Consider the following 13,437-nt stretch of genomic DNA (forward strand, 5'->3'; position numbering starts at 1 on the left):
AGTATTATACTATAACCAGTATCAGTTATAATAGGGGAGGACAGAGCTGCAGTCACACCATGGACTTAATTGCATTTCATTTTTACTACTACTCACACATGTATTTAATGTATCTAGTGAAAATGTGTTGTATATTTTTTCTTTTACTCTTTTGTTGTTGTTTTTTCAGATCAGCTTCAATGGCCAAGTAGGCAATGTGTCAACATACAAGGAATTTGACCTTGTTTATTGTTTTTTTTTTGTTTCTTGATGTAATTGTACACACACACAAAGACATACAGCTAATAACAAGAACAGCAAAGCTGAACAAGGTGGACAAAAATATTTGAATCAGATATAAATAAGTGGCAGGAGTGAAAATTAGTCATCCTTAACATTTGTTGTGTTATGGCTTCACAATGATAAAGACAGGTGAAGAAAAATTAGATACAAAATAAGATGTACGTTCTTCAAGATGATTTTGCCCTTGGTAACTATCATGTACTTCCCAAATGATGTACAGATTTTTAGTCATTCTGTTATCTCAAATGGCTTGAAAATAGAGCATATAGCTGCTGAAAATGGGGGAAAAAATCTCCCAAAGGAAGCACACTATTTGGACTCTCCTCAAAATTTTAGTTATGTGTAAATTAGTTACACTCCACCACTTCTCTTAACAAATAAAGTTGTTTTTATTTTATATGATTATCAATTACTATCAGGCACAATTATGTCAGTGATTATGTTTATGTTTGAAAAAATTTCCATGAATCCTCAATTTTCTTTATAGAAACCTTTTATTCTTTCATTTACAGTGATATATATATATACAGCATAAATGACATTTGAATAATAGGCTACCATGATAATGCAGACAGTGAATGTTCAAGAGGCCGACAGTATGCCACAAAATGGAAGAAGAGTGTTTTTGAAAAGACCAATATTTGAAAAATGATCTATAAAGCAGCACATCTCTTACACTTATAGCTTTGTATTACCTACAGAATTAGCTTCTTCAGTTTCCCTCTGATCAAAAGAAAGACACTGAAATGTCTAGAGACCATTTTAAAGGAGCAGTGTGTAGGATTTGGTGGCATCTAATGGTGAAGATTGTGAATTGCAACCAGCTGCAACTTTCCATGTGCCAATCGTGGACTCCCAGCTGGATTCCGTCAGTGTTTCCTCTTCAGGAGGTTTTTATCAGGAGTCAAATTATCCGCAGAGATGTAGATATAAATGGCTCATCCCAAAAAAATAAATACAACTATTCTTATTACCAGGTGATTATACTCTAAAGAAACCATACTTACTATATTATATTCCATTTCCCATTAAATCCTACACACTGGACCTTTAACTTAAATCTTCATCTTTTACAGAAGTACAGTAAAATCAGAATTATTCACATTTCATCTGGCATTGAATCAATACAGTAAACTGGTGAATATATTAATATTGAGTCTTCTGAAAATGTTCTGGCAGCCAAGATGAATTAGGAAAGAATATGCCCTTCAGGATAAAACTACGTGTGTTTGCAGTTCAGTTCAGTCTGACCGAGTATGTGTAATTTGAACCTCTGAAGTTGTAAGACATCAGCAGCTGTGGTTTCCACAGTGGATAAGTGAGTCCTGCTGCTCCTGAATTTTGTTCACAGCTGCTGATTTCTTCCAGAGTCCATCTCGACACATTTATGTCTGACTCAGCTGGCAATTCTTAACCACTGACAAGCAGTGAAATTCTCCTCATAAGTCAGATTAAGAGACAGTACAATGTGGGTTGTAGCTGTTATTTTGTCCAACGAAAAGGGGAATGTGTTTGTGATAACACGGTGATGTGTTAATGAGGTTCAGCTTAGATAAAGGCTCCTCAGGACCAGCCTGTTGCCTTGGCTGTTGTCATGTCAGGGAGCAGCATCCCATTGTCCAACTGCTTCTCACCTTTCTTAAATCTTTCAGTGACTTTTGAACTCAGCTGTCGAGTCTTCGTCCTCCATTCCTCCATCCTTTGTGCTCCTTTCAAATATTTACAAAGTCTTTAAGGATTTATTAAACAATGTATAAAAAACAATATCGGTACATCGCAACTATCTTTCTTCATAGCTCACAACGGTTGTCCTCACTCTTGTAGCGGTCCATGATACTCAGGACGTCCTCCATGATAGATGGGCCCAGATCTAGGTCTAACCCTGCCATAGAGTCTGATCGCGACACCCCAGATGAGACTGTGAGACTGGCTGGATGGAAGGCAGTGCAAGGCGAATCACTGCGTTCACTCCTCAGATCCTCGTTGCTCAGGCCAGCATCAGAGTCCAAGCTGAGGCCCCGGCGAACGTCCAGGGGCCCACAGGTTTCTGACATGGAGTCCTCAGAGGAGACCTCTGAGAAGGAGCCAGAGGAGGGGACGAGCCTGCGGATGGCGGGGGAGAGGGAGATGTCACGGCAGGGCTCTGATGCCAAACGGCCCACTACACCATTCTCAAAGAGCTGGCTGTGGCTGTCTGTGTGACCATTGGCCTGTTTGTGGCTTGTGTCCGTGGGCTGCCGATGGAGGTGGAAGTGGTTTTGCTGGGAAGGCAAAGAAGATGGGGAGGGGTCGTCCAGGTGGAGGCGTGGGGGTTTGGGTGGAGCCTGTTCGTGGGCGATGAACACAGGCATGGAGATGGTGGTCTTCAGCAGGCCGTCAGCGGTGTGCTGATAGTGGTAACCATTGAAGGCATAGTTGTGTGAGTCCTGTCTTGCAGCAAAGCTGTCGTCCAGCCGTCTCTCCACGCTGTGAGACCGCCCGTCCTGCATCCGACTCAGAGTCGGCAACATGTCCATCTTACCCTGCAGGAAACCAACGTCTCCAAACATGTCACCCTCCCCCTCGGGCCCCACGTGGGCGCTGTGACGTACGTCACCCAGAGGGGGGCTGATCATATCACCTGAAAGGACGTCACGAAGCCTCAGCCTCTTTCCCTTCTTTGGAGTTGTAGTTTTTAAGTACATTGGTGTCTTTGCCGGCATTTTGCTTCTGGCAGGTTGACGTGAGATGATTCAGAGAAAATTCTTTATGTGAGAGGAGAAGTATCCTTGGGTACACTCACTGTGTTGCAGTCAGTTTCTCAGGGTGATTAACACCAGCAGGAGAAATGAAGCTGAATGTAAACGAACAGCTCGTAAAGCAAGAAGCTCTTCTAGCTCCCTCTGCTCCCAACTGAGAGATCCAGTCTGTGTTGCTTCTCTGACTGAGTATACAAGTATTTAGGTCGGTCAGTGTAGCGATAGCAACCCCGGGGATTGTGCCTCACACTGTCATGTGACTCCGGGGGAGAGGAGGAGGAAGGCCTTGACCTCAGATCAGTTCTCTGTGTCTTTCTCTCATACACAGAAAAGCCATATCCAAGAAAGCACCAGATCCTCTTCAAAACACACACACTCTTTATCCCTCCTCAGACAGAAGGCATGAAGGGATGAAGTTTATGATCTCCGGCAAGCCTTGTTGTCTGCCGTCAGGTCAGCTTTCTGGGTTCTTCAAAAAACTTCAGGAATGTGACATCAAAACACTGGAGATCTGTGAGGAGAAACAAGACAGAAAAGAGCGTCAGAAAGACATGAAGACAGAGGGAGGAAAGACGAAGGGGAGATAGATGGGGCGAAGGGAGGAGGTAGGAGCTGGGGGAGAGAGGAATAAAAGCGGGAGGAGATTTATAATCTCCTTTTCAGTGAGGACATATGATGGAAAACACTCCGAGAATCCCGAGTGTTTGCTAAGAGGGGTCCGCCTGCCCCATTATTGTGTGAAAATGTGTGACTTGAGGTCTTGAGGCTGCTCTAACAGTGAGTCAGTCCATGAATCAGTGCAGAAAATTGGTCACGCATTCCCAAAGGACCCCTCAGCTTAGTTAGTGGAAACACAAATTACAGCATGGAAATTGTTGGTTTTAAAAAGCTTTTGGCCTCTGCAACAACCCGCCTGTTGTCAGTGAAACATCTTTAAGTCTCTTTTCCTGAGACAAACACTGTGAATTATGGGATGACGATCAGGTCTTGCCAGAGGGGCTCTGTGATCTTGTGAGCCCATCACCATCCGAAATATTCCTTTGGTATTTAACTCTTTAAAGAAGGGCTCTGTTTTATGTTCAGAGGTTTTGTCATAAAATTTGAAAAATGTAATGTCTGCCTTCCAGGGCCACCTCTGGCCATTTGGGCACTCTAAGCACAATAGCTTTGTCTATGTCTATGGCTCCCAAATATTTATGTGATTTTTTTTCTCTTATATGAAGTAAGCCAAAGAAATATATCTATTTATATTATCAGTAACCGTAGGCTTTATATTACACCATAGAACTGACTACGGGACAAGCAAATTCACACACACACATATGTTTGTGCAATCTTCTTCAATAAAATGAATGGAAGAATAAGAGGACAGAGTGTGTAATGATGTGACAGCCTGACTTTAGGCTCACAGGCCCACTTAGTGTTTACTCAGGAGATGCAGTGAGGTATGTGTGGACTGCAACTTGGATCCTTAAACCATAAAAGTATGACACATACAGTATTTGTCCTATTTGTCTCTGGACGTCTGTTTTATCTTAAAAAAAAATCACAGCAATGTGGGTTTTTCCGGCTCAGTTTCAGGTTTGTGAAAGATCTTCAAGGCTCAGTTTTTTACTTACTATTCAAACAATTTCTTAATAAAAATCAATGAAAATTGAGTTTTCAAATGACGGCAACAAACTATTTTTGTCTTTGTCGCATCATCATCACAGAGGCAACTGAAATGGTGCTGTGAATGTTCACACAGGGTCCACATTTAGGTTACTGTGAGCTTCACACAGATAAACATGTGGTAAAGTACAGTGGTGGAAGAAGTATCCAGAGTAAAAGTAGTAATACCACAGTGCAGGAATATTTTGTTAAAGTACAGGAAGGTTAGTTAAAAATGAAAAGAGAGTCTGGGATTAATAAGATTGAATCATAATCAGTAGTTGTTATTTTGTACTGTATGTTTTCTTTGATTTTAAGATGGTCACACACATATAAGAACATGAATTTGATCCCAGCTTTGATTATTTCCAGCTCATCTGAAAATCCTAAATCTTCCTATGGTTGTGTTCTGGGACAAACTCTCATCAGCTGCAGTTGATAACCACGTTTTTTTGCAGCTCCTTCACAGGGAGCTCTCTGGAAACCAAACACAACACAAACTGACAGCGACCCAAAGCAATACTTCATTTTTGGTGGAGTCTTTTCCTTTTGCAATATGTAGAGCTCAACAGAATTTCATGTGTAGCCCCTGAATGACGTTAGCTGCCCCGCAAAGACATGCTCCCAAAACTAGCTATCAGGCTTTCTTTAAATGTTGCTCAAAACTGATTTCAGGACACATGCTGAAATCACTTCAGTCCAGTTGTTCATGTTGCAAAGCTTTCAGTGGAAGTGGGACTAATTGAGTATTAGTCTAATTTACACAGACAAAAGCATTACTGTTACATAAAAAGACCAGAAAGCTCACGACTGGAATAATCCTGATTGTCATGGCAGCAAAACTAGATCTTCATATTATCCAAAAGTTGACTTTAATTACTTTATAGGTTAGTGCAGTGTTTATAACAGACGATGTGGTTTACATTCACCAAAGACTGAGTGAAAACGAATGACTAATACAGAAGTGATTACTATGATGTTAGCATTTACACTTCAGAATCAAACTGGCTTCATTGTGGACACAAAAGTTTAAAATAAATACTAGATTAACAACATTACTGCTTCAAAAGACATTTATGCACTTCTAGTTAGGAACTGAGCTAAATCTGGTTGAAAAGTCAAAGTTTCTTAGACGTCTAGGTTACATAAAACTGTTTCAGCAGTATTTTAATTCCTATATCTCAACATTTGGTTAGAATCTGCTTACTTGAGATCTATTCATTTAAATATTATGGAAAAACTGTTAACTGTAACCAAATGATTGTAAATGACAGAGACTCAAAGTTCTGAATAACCGTCCCCACAGGAGTGGCTCCAGAGGAGGGAGTGAGGCGTCAGATCAGCTAGTACGTCTCAACAACTACTCGATAGACTGTCATAAAATTTAGTGCAAAAATTTGTGGTTCGCAGAGGGTGTTTCCTATTCCGTGTGGTGTCCCCACTATTTCCTCAAGTGCAACCAGCTGGTCAATATTTCAATTCATTCAATATGTGGTTTCTGACCAAATACCTGTAGAATTAGTAATATTCCTGTCAGCCTCAACTGTACTTTGTGTTTAGTAAGTTTTGTAAATGTAAGCACACTAACAAGCTTACATATTGGTCAACATTATAACTCTAACATCAGCATGTTAGCATTGTCACTGTCAGCATGCAGATGTTAACATCTTGCTCAGTGCACCATCTGCATGGCTGTAGACCAAGGAGGAGTTATCTCCAGTTCTAAAAAAAAAAGTGGAGCCGATGCCAAAGTGCCTTAAACCTGAGTTCTTTCTAATGGCCAGCAGGAGCCGACTAAACTGGTTACAAAAAGAAGTCTGACTGTATTAGGTTGTTCCCATACGCTGTTTGTACATTTTCCTATGAAAAGTAATGCACCAAAATAATCCCATATCCTATGTAATCATGAACCTGTAATTTGTGTATAACTTCTGTATTTGGGAAGGTTGTGATCACGTGATCAATGCGCTAACAAGAGTAAAGAATAAAACGGGAAGCAGTCTCATTAGGAGACAGGTCGCAGTGATTGATGGGTCACATAACTCAGGACAGTGTTCAGAACCATGTGAACTTTGAGTCATTTTGAGGTATGTAAACCTAAAAACAGTAACTTAACTTAGCTAAACCTAACATTCATAACTTTACATTAGGTACATAACTTTGAATTAAGTAGGCCTACATAAAGCCATTTGTGGGGTGCTAATTTGTAGGTTATCATAAAAACTATTGTGTGAGAACGTAATGATTGTACAGAAACCAATGAGAAAATGACCCTACTTCTCACGTCACTTATTACCTCTGTAATCACTTTCCTAACGAGTTCATGGTCTCAATCGCTAGTTTGAAGTCTTCTTCAATACAACATGACACTCTCTTTGTAAATTATGGTTCCATTTAGATTAAAATAGATGATAAAGCAGGGTATGCCTTAGGGCACAGCAACCTTGTGATCGACAAGTCAGAACAGTGCATAGTGTACTTGGGTTCTCAATCAGATCCACCCCTCGCTCTTCCACAGCTCCACCCTTTCATCCAAATATGGTCACTTCTGGTTCCAAAGACCAAGATGGCGACAGCCCAAATGCCAAACTCAAGCCTTCAGAAAGGTAGACCACAAACCAATGGGTGATGTGACAATAGCTACATCCATTATTTTATACAGTCTATGTTGCAGTCTTCATATTCATCTTACTCATAGAGGAAAGTGGAAAAACAAAGATGACCCTCACATAAACTGTTTTTTTTTGTGATGAGTGGGTAATCTGAAACAATGCAGCATATTACATAACTAATCACGTTTAAGTTGTGAAATCTTAATGTGCAAAGTAACCAGTAACTATTACCATCAGATAAATGTAGTGAAGTAAAAAATACAATGTTTTCTGAATAATACAGTACTAATGTTTTTCCCACAAGACACAGTATTTAAATGTGAATGTTTGGGTTAGGGAAACTTTACATGGTCAAGTTTAGGTAAAAAGCTGTTTGGTGAAGACTATAGATGGTTGGGTTAATTATGGGATCAATGTGGAAAAGCTGAAGGCAAGAAGGAGGGTGTGACTTCCTTCTTTGTGTCTGGTGGGATCCATTAAATACACACACACACACACACACACACACACACACACACACACACACACACACACATACAGGGGTTAAAGGAATCCAATCTGAGTTACGTCTCACAGAACATCACAGATAGTCAATTAAAAACTGTGCTGAGGGCAGATTAGTTCTCACTCTAATGCTTTTATTGCCACAGATATATTAGAGATGAGATCTTAAACAGTTTAGTCTAATTTAAGCATTAACTTGTCAGCGGGAGGATATGCACTGTCAGCTCCATTAAAGGCCACCAAAACAACCAGACGACAAAACCACAACAGTGCAAATACACATAAAAATAATACCAGTGAAGAACTAAACCAGTCAGAACTGGTTCAAAGGAGTGAAGCAAGTCCTTCTGAGCTGTTGAAGAGACTGTTTCTGTTGTATTTTGAAAATATTTCCCCAAGGGGAATTACTCTGTTTGACTCAGAGGGTGACCTGCCCTTCAGCTGTTCATTTAAAGGAATAGTTCATCCAAATAAGGAAAATTGCGTCATAAATCTGTCTGTTGAAACTGCATACTGTCATCATGAAACTACTTAGGCCACATGCAGTATGACGAAAAAGTCTGGCACTGAATCATATGTTACATCTCACTTAACAAGAAACCAAACATGTTGAAATGGTGTCTGTCTTGCAGCCACTGATGTTGGCAGATTCGAAAATATTCAAAACGAAAAGAAATTGTATGAGCTGTGTGATTTGGGAGAAGTGGAAAGGGAGTCCCTTTTGTTGTACCGTAAGAACTAGAGCTGAAGTGTGTAAGATTTGGGGGTATACAGTGGCATCTAGCGATGAGGATTCCAGATTGCAACCAGCTGAAAATTCTCCAGGTTAGGATTCCTTCAGTGTTCATTGTACAGGTTTTTACTGGGAGCCGAATTAATTGCAAAGTTCTCTTCCTCTCAAAAATAAACAGACTGGTAAAAACGCTGAATAAAGCAGTGTCACAATACAAAACAGTGTTTTCCCAACAAAGTTCAGCTTGTTGCTGACAGGCTGCTAACTACAGTGGCAGATGTGAAAAAGCAAATGGGCCTATCTAGAGCTAGTGTTTGGTTTGTCCGTTCTGGGCCACTATAGAAACATGGCAGTGCAACATGCCAATCTCCATAAACATAGACCCGCTCCCTCTGTAGATATAAACTTAACTGCTACGGTAACGAAAACACAACAATTCTTATTTTCAGGTGATTATACACTAAAGAAAACATACTTATCATATTACATTTCTGCAAATAGATCCCCCTAAATCCTACACACTGGACCTTTGAATACATGCAGTCAGATACTTACACACACAAACCATGTGTACATACATAGCCTCATTCTGAGCTTTCAAGCATCAGTGCAGAGAGGAATGTTTGTTTGTCCTACAGTTCAGCCATTACGGTTCCCAGGCAGGTCTAATCTGTCTGTCAATCCCTGCCCTTTGAAGAATTGAGAAGCCAAAAAAATATGTCCTCACTTTCTATAAAACCCAACACATTTCTTCTTTAGGTGACCATTCCTTAAATACTGTTTGAAATTAGTTCAGAAAGCTAGTTGGTGTTTCTTTCCTCCATGCTTCACCTTTTTTCTGGGACGCAGCTGATGATGCAATCAGCCACAGAGGAGGCTGATCTGACATCTGTTTCTGCTCTCAGGCTCCATTTGCTGCCTGTGTCCCCTACAGCAGGACGGACAAACAGTGAACCACTAGGCTACTAGTGAGCCCTGTCATCTTCTAGGACAAACACACACGTACGAAGCACGCCGCTCCTTTCATTGTTGTTATCCTCCGCAGTCTCTTGCGTCATGCGTAATTGCGCACAGCGGGCGATTGCTGACCAAAAAAAGGCCTTTTGGTTGTCTGCTAATCCGTTTGTTTTTACCATAAAAAGTAAAGCTGATTTCGTCTGTCATCTAGTTGATCAACACTGTATTATACCATATGCCTGTGAGTTTTTAAAGAAAGGTCTCATTTCCGTCCCATAGAACATCACACTGTTAACTATCAGTAAAACTGTGAATAAGTTAATACTCATGTAAAACCCCAGTGACGCAGTGTATACTCACTGAGTCATCTGAAGTTGTGATTGACCACTCTAAGGGCGGTGAAAAAAACTTAAACACCTCTCCCCTTTTCTTCATTATAATGTAAATCAACCAGAAATCAAAAACAAAACAAAACGTGTAAAATGATAGTTCAAGGATAAACTCCAGTAAACTCCCTCCCTCTCTCTCTCTTCCCCCCCGTTATGTAACTGCAGCCTCTGAGATCATCCCTGTCCTCCTGAAGACTCTCTCCGGCTGACTGATTGGTACAAGTGGAACAAATCTGTTTCATTCTAGTCTAATCCAGTCACAGATAGAGCACCGCTATTTCCAATCAGGCTAATATAAATGAATGCTGAGGATGAAACGCTCAATATTGACCCTCAAAAACCTCTATTCACCCTACGTGTTCACCACGTTGCTTGACTAGGAACTGTTCTTGAATACAATCAAACCTAAAGGTCCAAGTGTGCAGCAGAGCACTTAACATTGTGTCAGATAGCAGCGGGACTTTGGCTGCCTGCCGACTGCGGTGACCTCCTGTCTTTGGCAACAGTGAGGAGTTTATTCCTGGAGCACTGCAGGTAGGCTGAGTCACTGGGTGCGTTTTAAAATTGTGTAATATTTCCTCCTCATCACTGATTTCCCACGGGAACAGCAGCTCTACCTGCTTCTGTAATTCCTACTTTTTAGAAATTAGATAATCATAACCTGGATTGTTAGACTGAACTACACTGTTACTGATGTATGACAAATATATAACGGCAGAAAACATACTAAAAAACGTCCATGTTACGTCAGGCTTCAACGGATGTCTAAAAAGTGGAGTAAAGTGAAATAAATGTGCATATTTAGGTTTTTTTCTCCATAATAAATCCACGAGAAACTGCGCACATGAACCCAAAGGGAGTGTCACGCGCGGTGAAGCCGAGGCTATTATGTTAACAAATAAAATGTTACACTGGTCAGTTTTTCCTCTTTTTGTCATTCACATAATAGAAAACAGTGAGTCTATTCAACAGGTAAAGGCAGCGGCCACAGACCGACCTCTGACCACGTTTAAACCCGTGAAAAAAGTAACACAAACCCCCCCCAAATAAACTGGTATTTACCCCCAGGATGAAATGTCGCTCCGTTTTTCGTGTGGAAATAAAATCAGTGGAGTTTATTCGTACAATCCTCCGACACAGACCTCAGCTTCAGGGCAGGTAAACCTCTTACTGGCGGGGTATTAGTGTCTCTGGAGCACTCTGGACGGAGAAAGTAAAGATCCGCTCCTCACACAACACAAGGCGCGACGTCAGAGCAGCTGGAGTGAGCACAAACAACATCCGGTGAGGAATTTCAAAATAAGATTTTCATCTGAGAACCTCACAATCGCTGCTTTTCTCTCTGCTTTGTTTTTTTTGGGGGGGGGGGGGGGGGGGTTATACTTGAAATATTATGACTAAGACTATGTGATCACCTTTAGTGTAAACGTGAGAATCTTCCACATCATGAGAAACCAGAGAGAGTATCTTATAGCCTTTAGGTCACCTTTTATAATTACATTAAAGGTCCAGTTTGTAGGATTTAGGTGTACTTCTTGCCAGAAATAGCATATAATATTTCCAACTATGTTTTCTTTAGTGTATAATCACCTGAAACTAAGAATATATGTGTTTTGGTTACCTTAGAATGAGCTGTTTATATCTACAGAGTGGGTTCACATCCAAAAAGTCTGCCATGTTGTTTCTACAGTAACCCAGAATTGACAAATTAAACACAGGCTCTAGATAGGGCATTTTGTGTTTTCACATCGGCCACCCTAGCTACACACTCTGCACACTGGAGAAGTTTCAGGTTTGTAACCTCACTGTTAGATGCCTCTTAATCCTACACTGCATCACCGCCTGGTATGGCAGTTACACTGTCCACAACTGTAAAACATCACAGAGGGTGGTGAAAACTGCACAGCACATTACCAGGACAGTGCTGCCATCCATAGATGACCTCTACACCCAGCAGTGTTGGAAGAAAGCCATAAGGATAATCAAAGACTCACATCACCCCTGTCACAAACTGTTCTGCCTGCTGCTGTAAGGCAGACGGTACCGCAGTCTCCGATCCAGACCACCAGGCTGAGGGACACCTTTTTGGTTCTTTAAACCAAACTATATGCACCTCTGTAAATACATATTAATGTACAGTCTTGCTAAGCACATTTTACCACAGCACTTTCCTGTTACATTCTCTGTATTCTTGTTTTTACTGATTTATATCACTTACTTCATATTTTATCATATTTTATATCATTATTACCTTTTTTTTAATTTACTTAAATTGTATTGTTGGCTGGAGCCTGTGACCCAAGTGACTGTTTGTGTGAATGTTGTTCATTTGACAATAAAGAACTTTGAACAAATACAAGACATAAGTACCATTTTGAGATAATTGTTCTTTACTCGGGAATTACATTTTCAACTTTCTCCGTTGTACTCCACAGCATTTTGCAGGTAAACAGCTATTTTTTACTCCACTACATATTTAATAACTTTAGTTACTTTGTATATTTGGATTATTTTTTACAAAATATAATCAACTAATTAATTACGATATATATTTTTAAAGATTACGTTACCCAGCAGTAAAAAGTAATTAAATCAAGTTCTACCTTTACCATCTGCAACTTTAAGGTGATGAACACATGGATACATCAATGATTATAATACAATAATATAGATTAAATTGGGTCATTCTGTATAGTGGGTACTTTTAGTACTATATTTTGATGCTAATACTTGCACTTTTCCTAAGTAATGTTTTGAATGCAGGGCTCTTACTTGCAACAGAGTAGTTTCACAATGTATTATTGCTACATTTACTTAAGTAAAATATTTAAATACTTCTGCCATCATTTGTCTTAACTGAAAAAAAAAGCACATGTATGAACTTCCAAATATGAACAAGATGTGTGTTGATTTATTTTGAAAGGAAGAAATCCATAGCTTCCGGTGTGACTTGTGGTGACACTCACTGATTTCACACAGTAGAGGTGATGACAAATAACCCATTAAAGGACTCTTAAAATCAATTTGTGCTAATTCACCAACAGAACTGCTCTGATAAAGAAAGTCAGGAGGGATGAGGTAATGTTATTGATCAAAACATGTCAAACTGCTGACAGACTGGTGATGGAGTAGCTCTTTGATCAACAGGTGTGTGAAGCCATGAAAGGTCAAAGGTGAAATAGTAATCAGAATGAAGCCAAGGCAAGGGCCGCTGGAATGAGTCTCATGAAGTTCTCTCTTTTAGGAAAGCCTATGATTTATTTACTACAGAGTTAACCTGTTTATATTTATGACAGCCAGATTGACTTTAAAAATGTCATTGTTGAAGTCACATTACGCCCATTGCTGCTGCTGTATGACCTGTTTTTCTTAACTGCTCTGCAAGTGAAACTGATAAGTCATGGTTTTCTGACCACCTGTCCACCTGTCATCCAGCCAATCAGAGAGCTGTCTTACTGTTGACCTCTCGCTGTGACAGACGGTGTAGAGATGATGAAGACGCTGTTCTTTAATTTGATTAGCAGCGGGCGAGCAGAAACCACAGTCCAACAGCCAAACAAACCTGATTTAAA

At 40.2% G+C, this 13,437-nt stretch overlaps 1 protein-coding gene across 1 annotated transcript; it reads right to left on the reverse strand.

Moving 5' to 3' along the window:
* Nucleotides 1–750: 750 nt before the first annotated feature.
* Nucleotides 751–11,084, reverse strand: zgc:154093 (uncharacterized protein LOC777623 homolog). The gene is made up of 2 exons (XM_050071156.1): nucleotides 10,928–11,084; nucleotides 751–3,531 (listed from the first exon to the last, which is right to left on the reverse strand). Exon 2 carries the CDS (start codon nucleotides 2,982–2,984, stop codon nucleotides 2,073–2,075), a length of 912 nt encoding a protein of 303 aa, XP_049927113.1. The 5' UTR covers nucleotides 2,985–3,531; nucleotides 10,928–11,084; the 3' UTR covers nucleotides 751–2,072.
* Nucleotides 11,085–13,437: the final 2,353 nt, after the last annotated feature.

This window comes from Epinephelus moara, chromosome 2 (assembly GCF_006386435.1).
Source record: "Epinephelus moara isolate mb chromosome 2, YSFRI_EMoa_1.0, whole genome shotgun sequence".
NCBI classification, from domain to species: Eukaryota; Metazoa; Chordata; class Actinopteri; order Perciformes; family Serranidae; genus Epinephelus; species Epinephelus moara.

Bases quoted from the DNA above. Each gene is read 5' to 3' on its own strand.
- zgc:154093 (XM_050071156.1), bottom strand. From the start codon at position 2,984: ATGCCGGCAAAGACACCAATGTACTTAAAAACTACAACTCCAAAGAAG.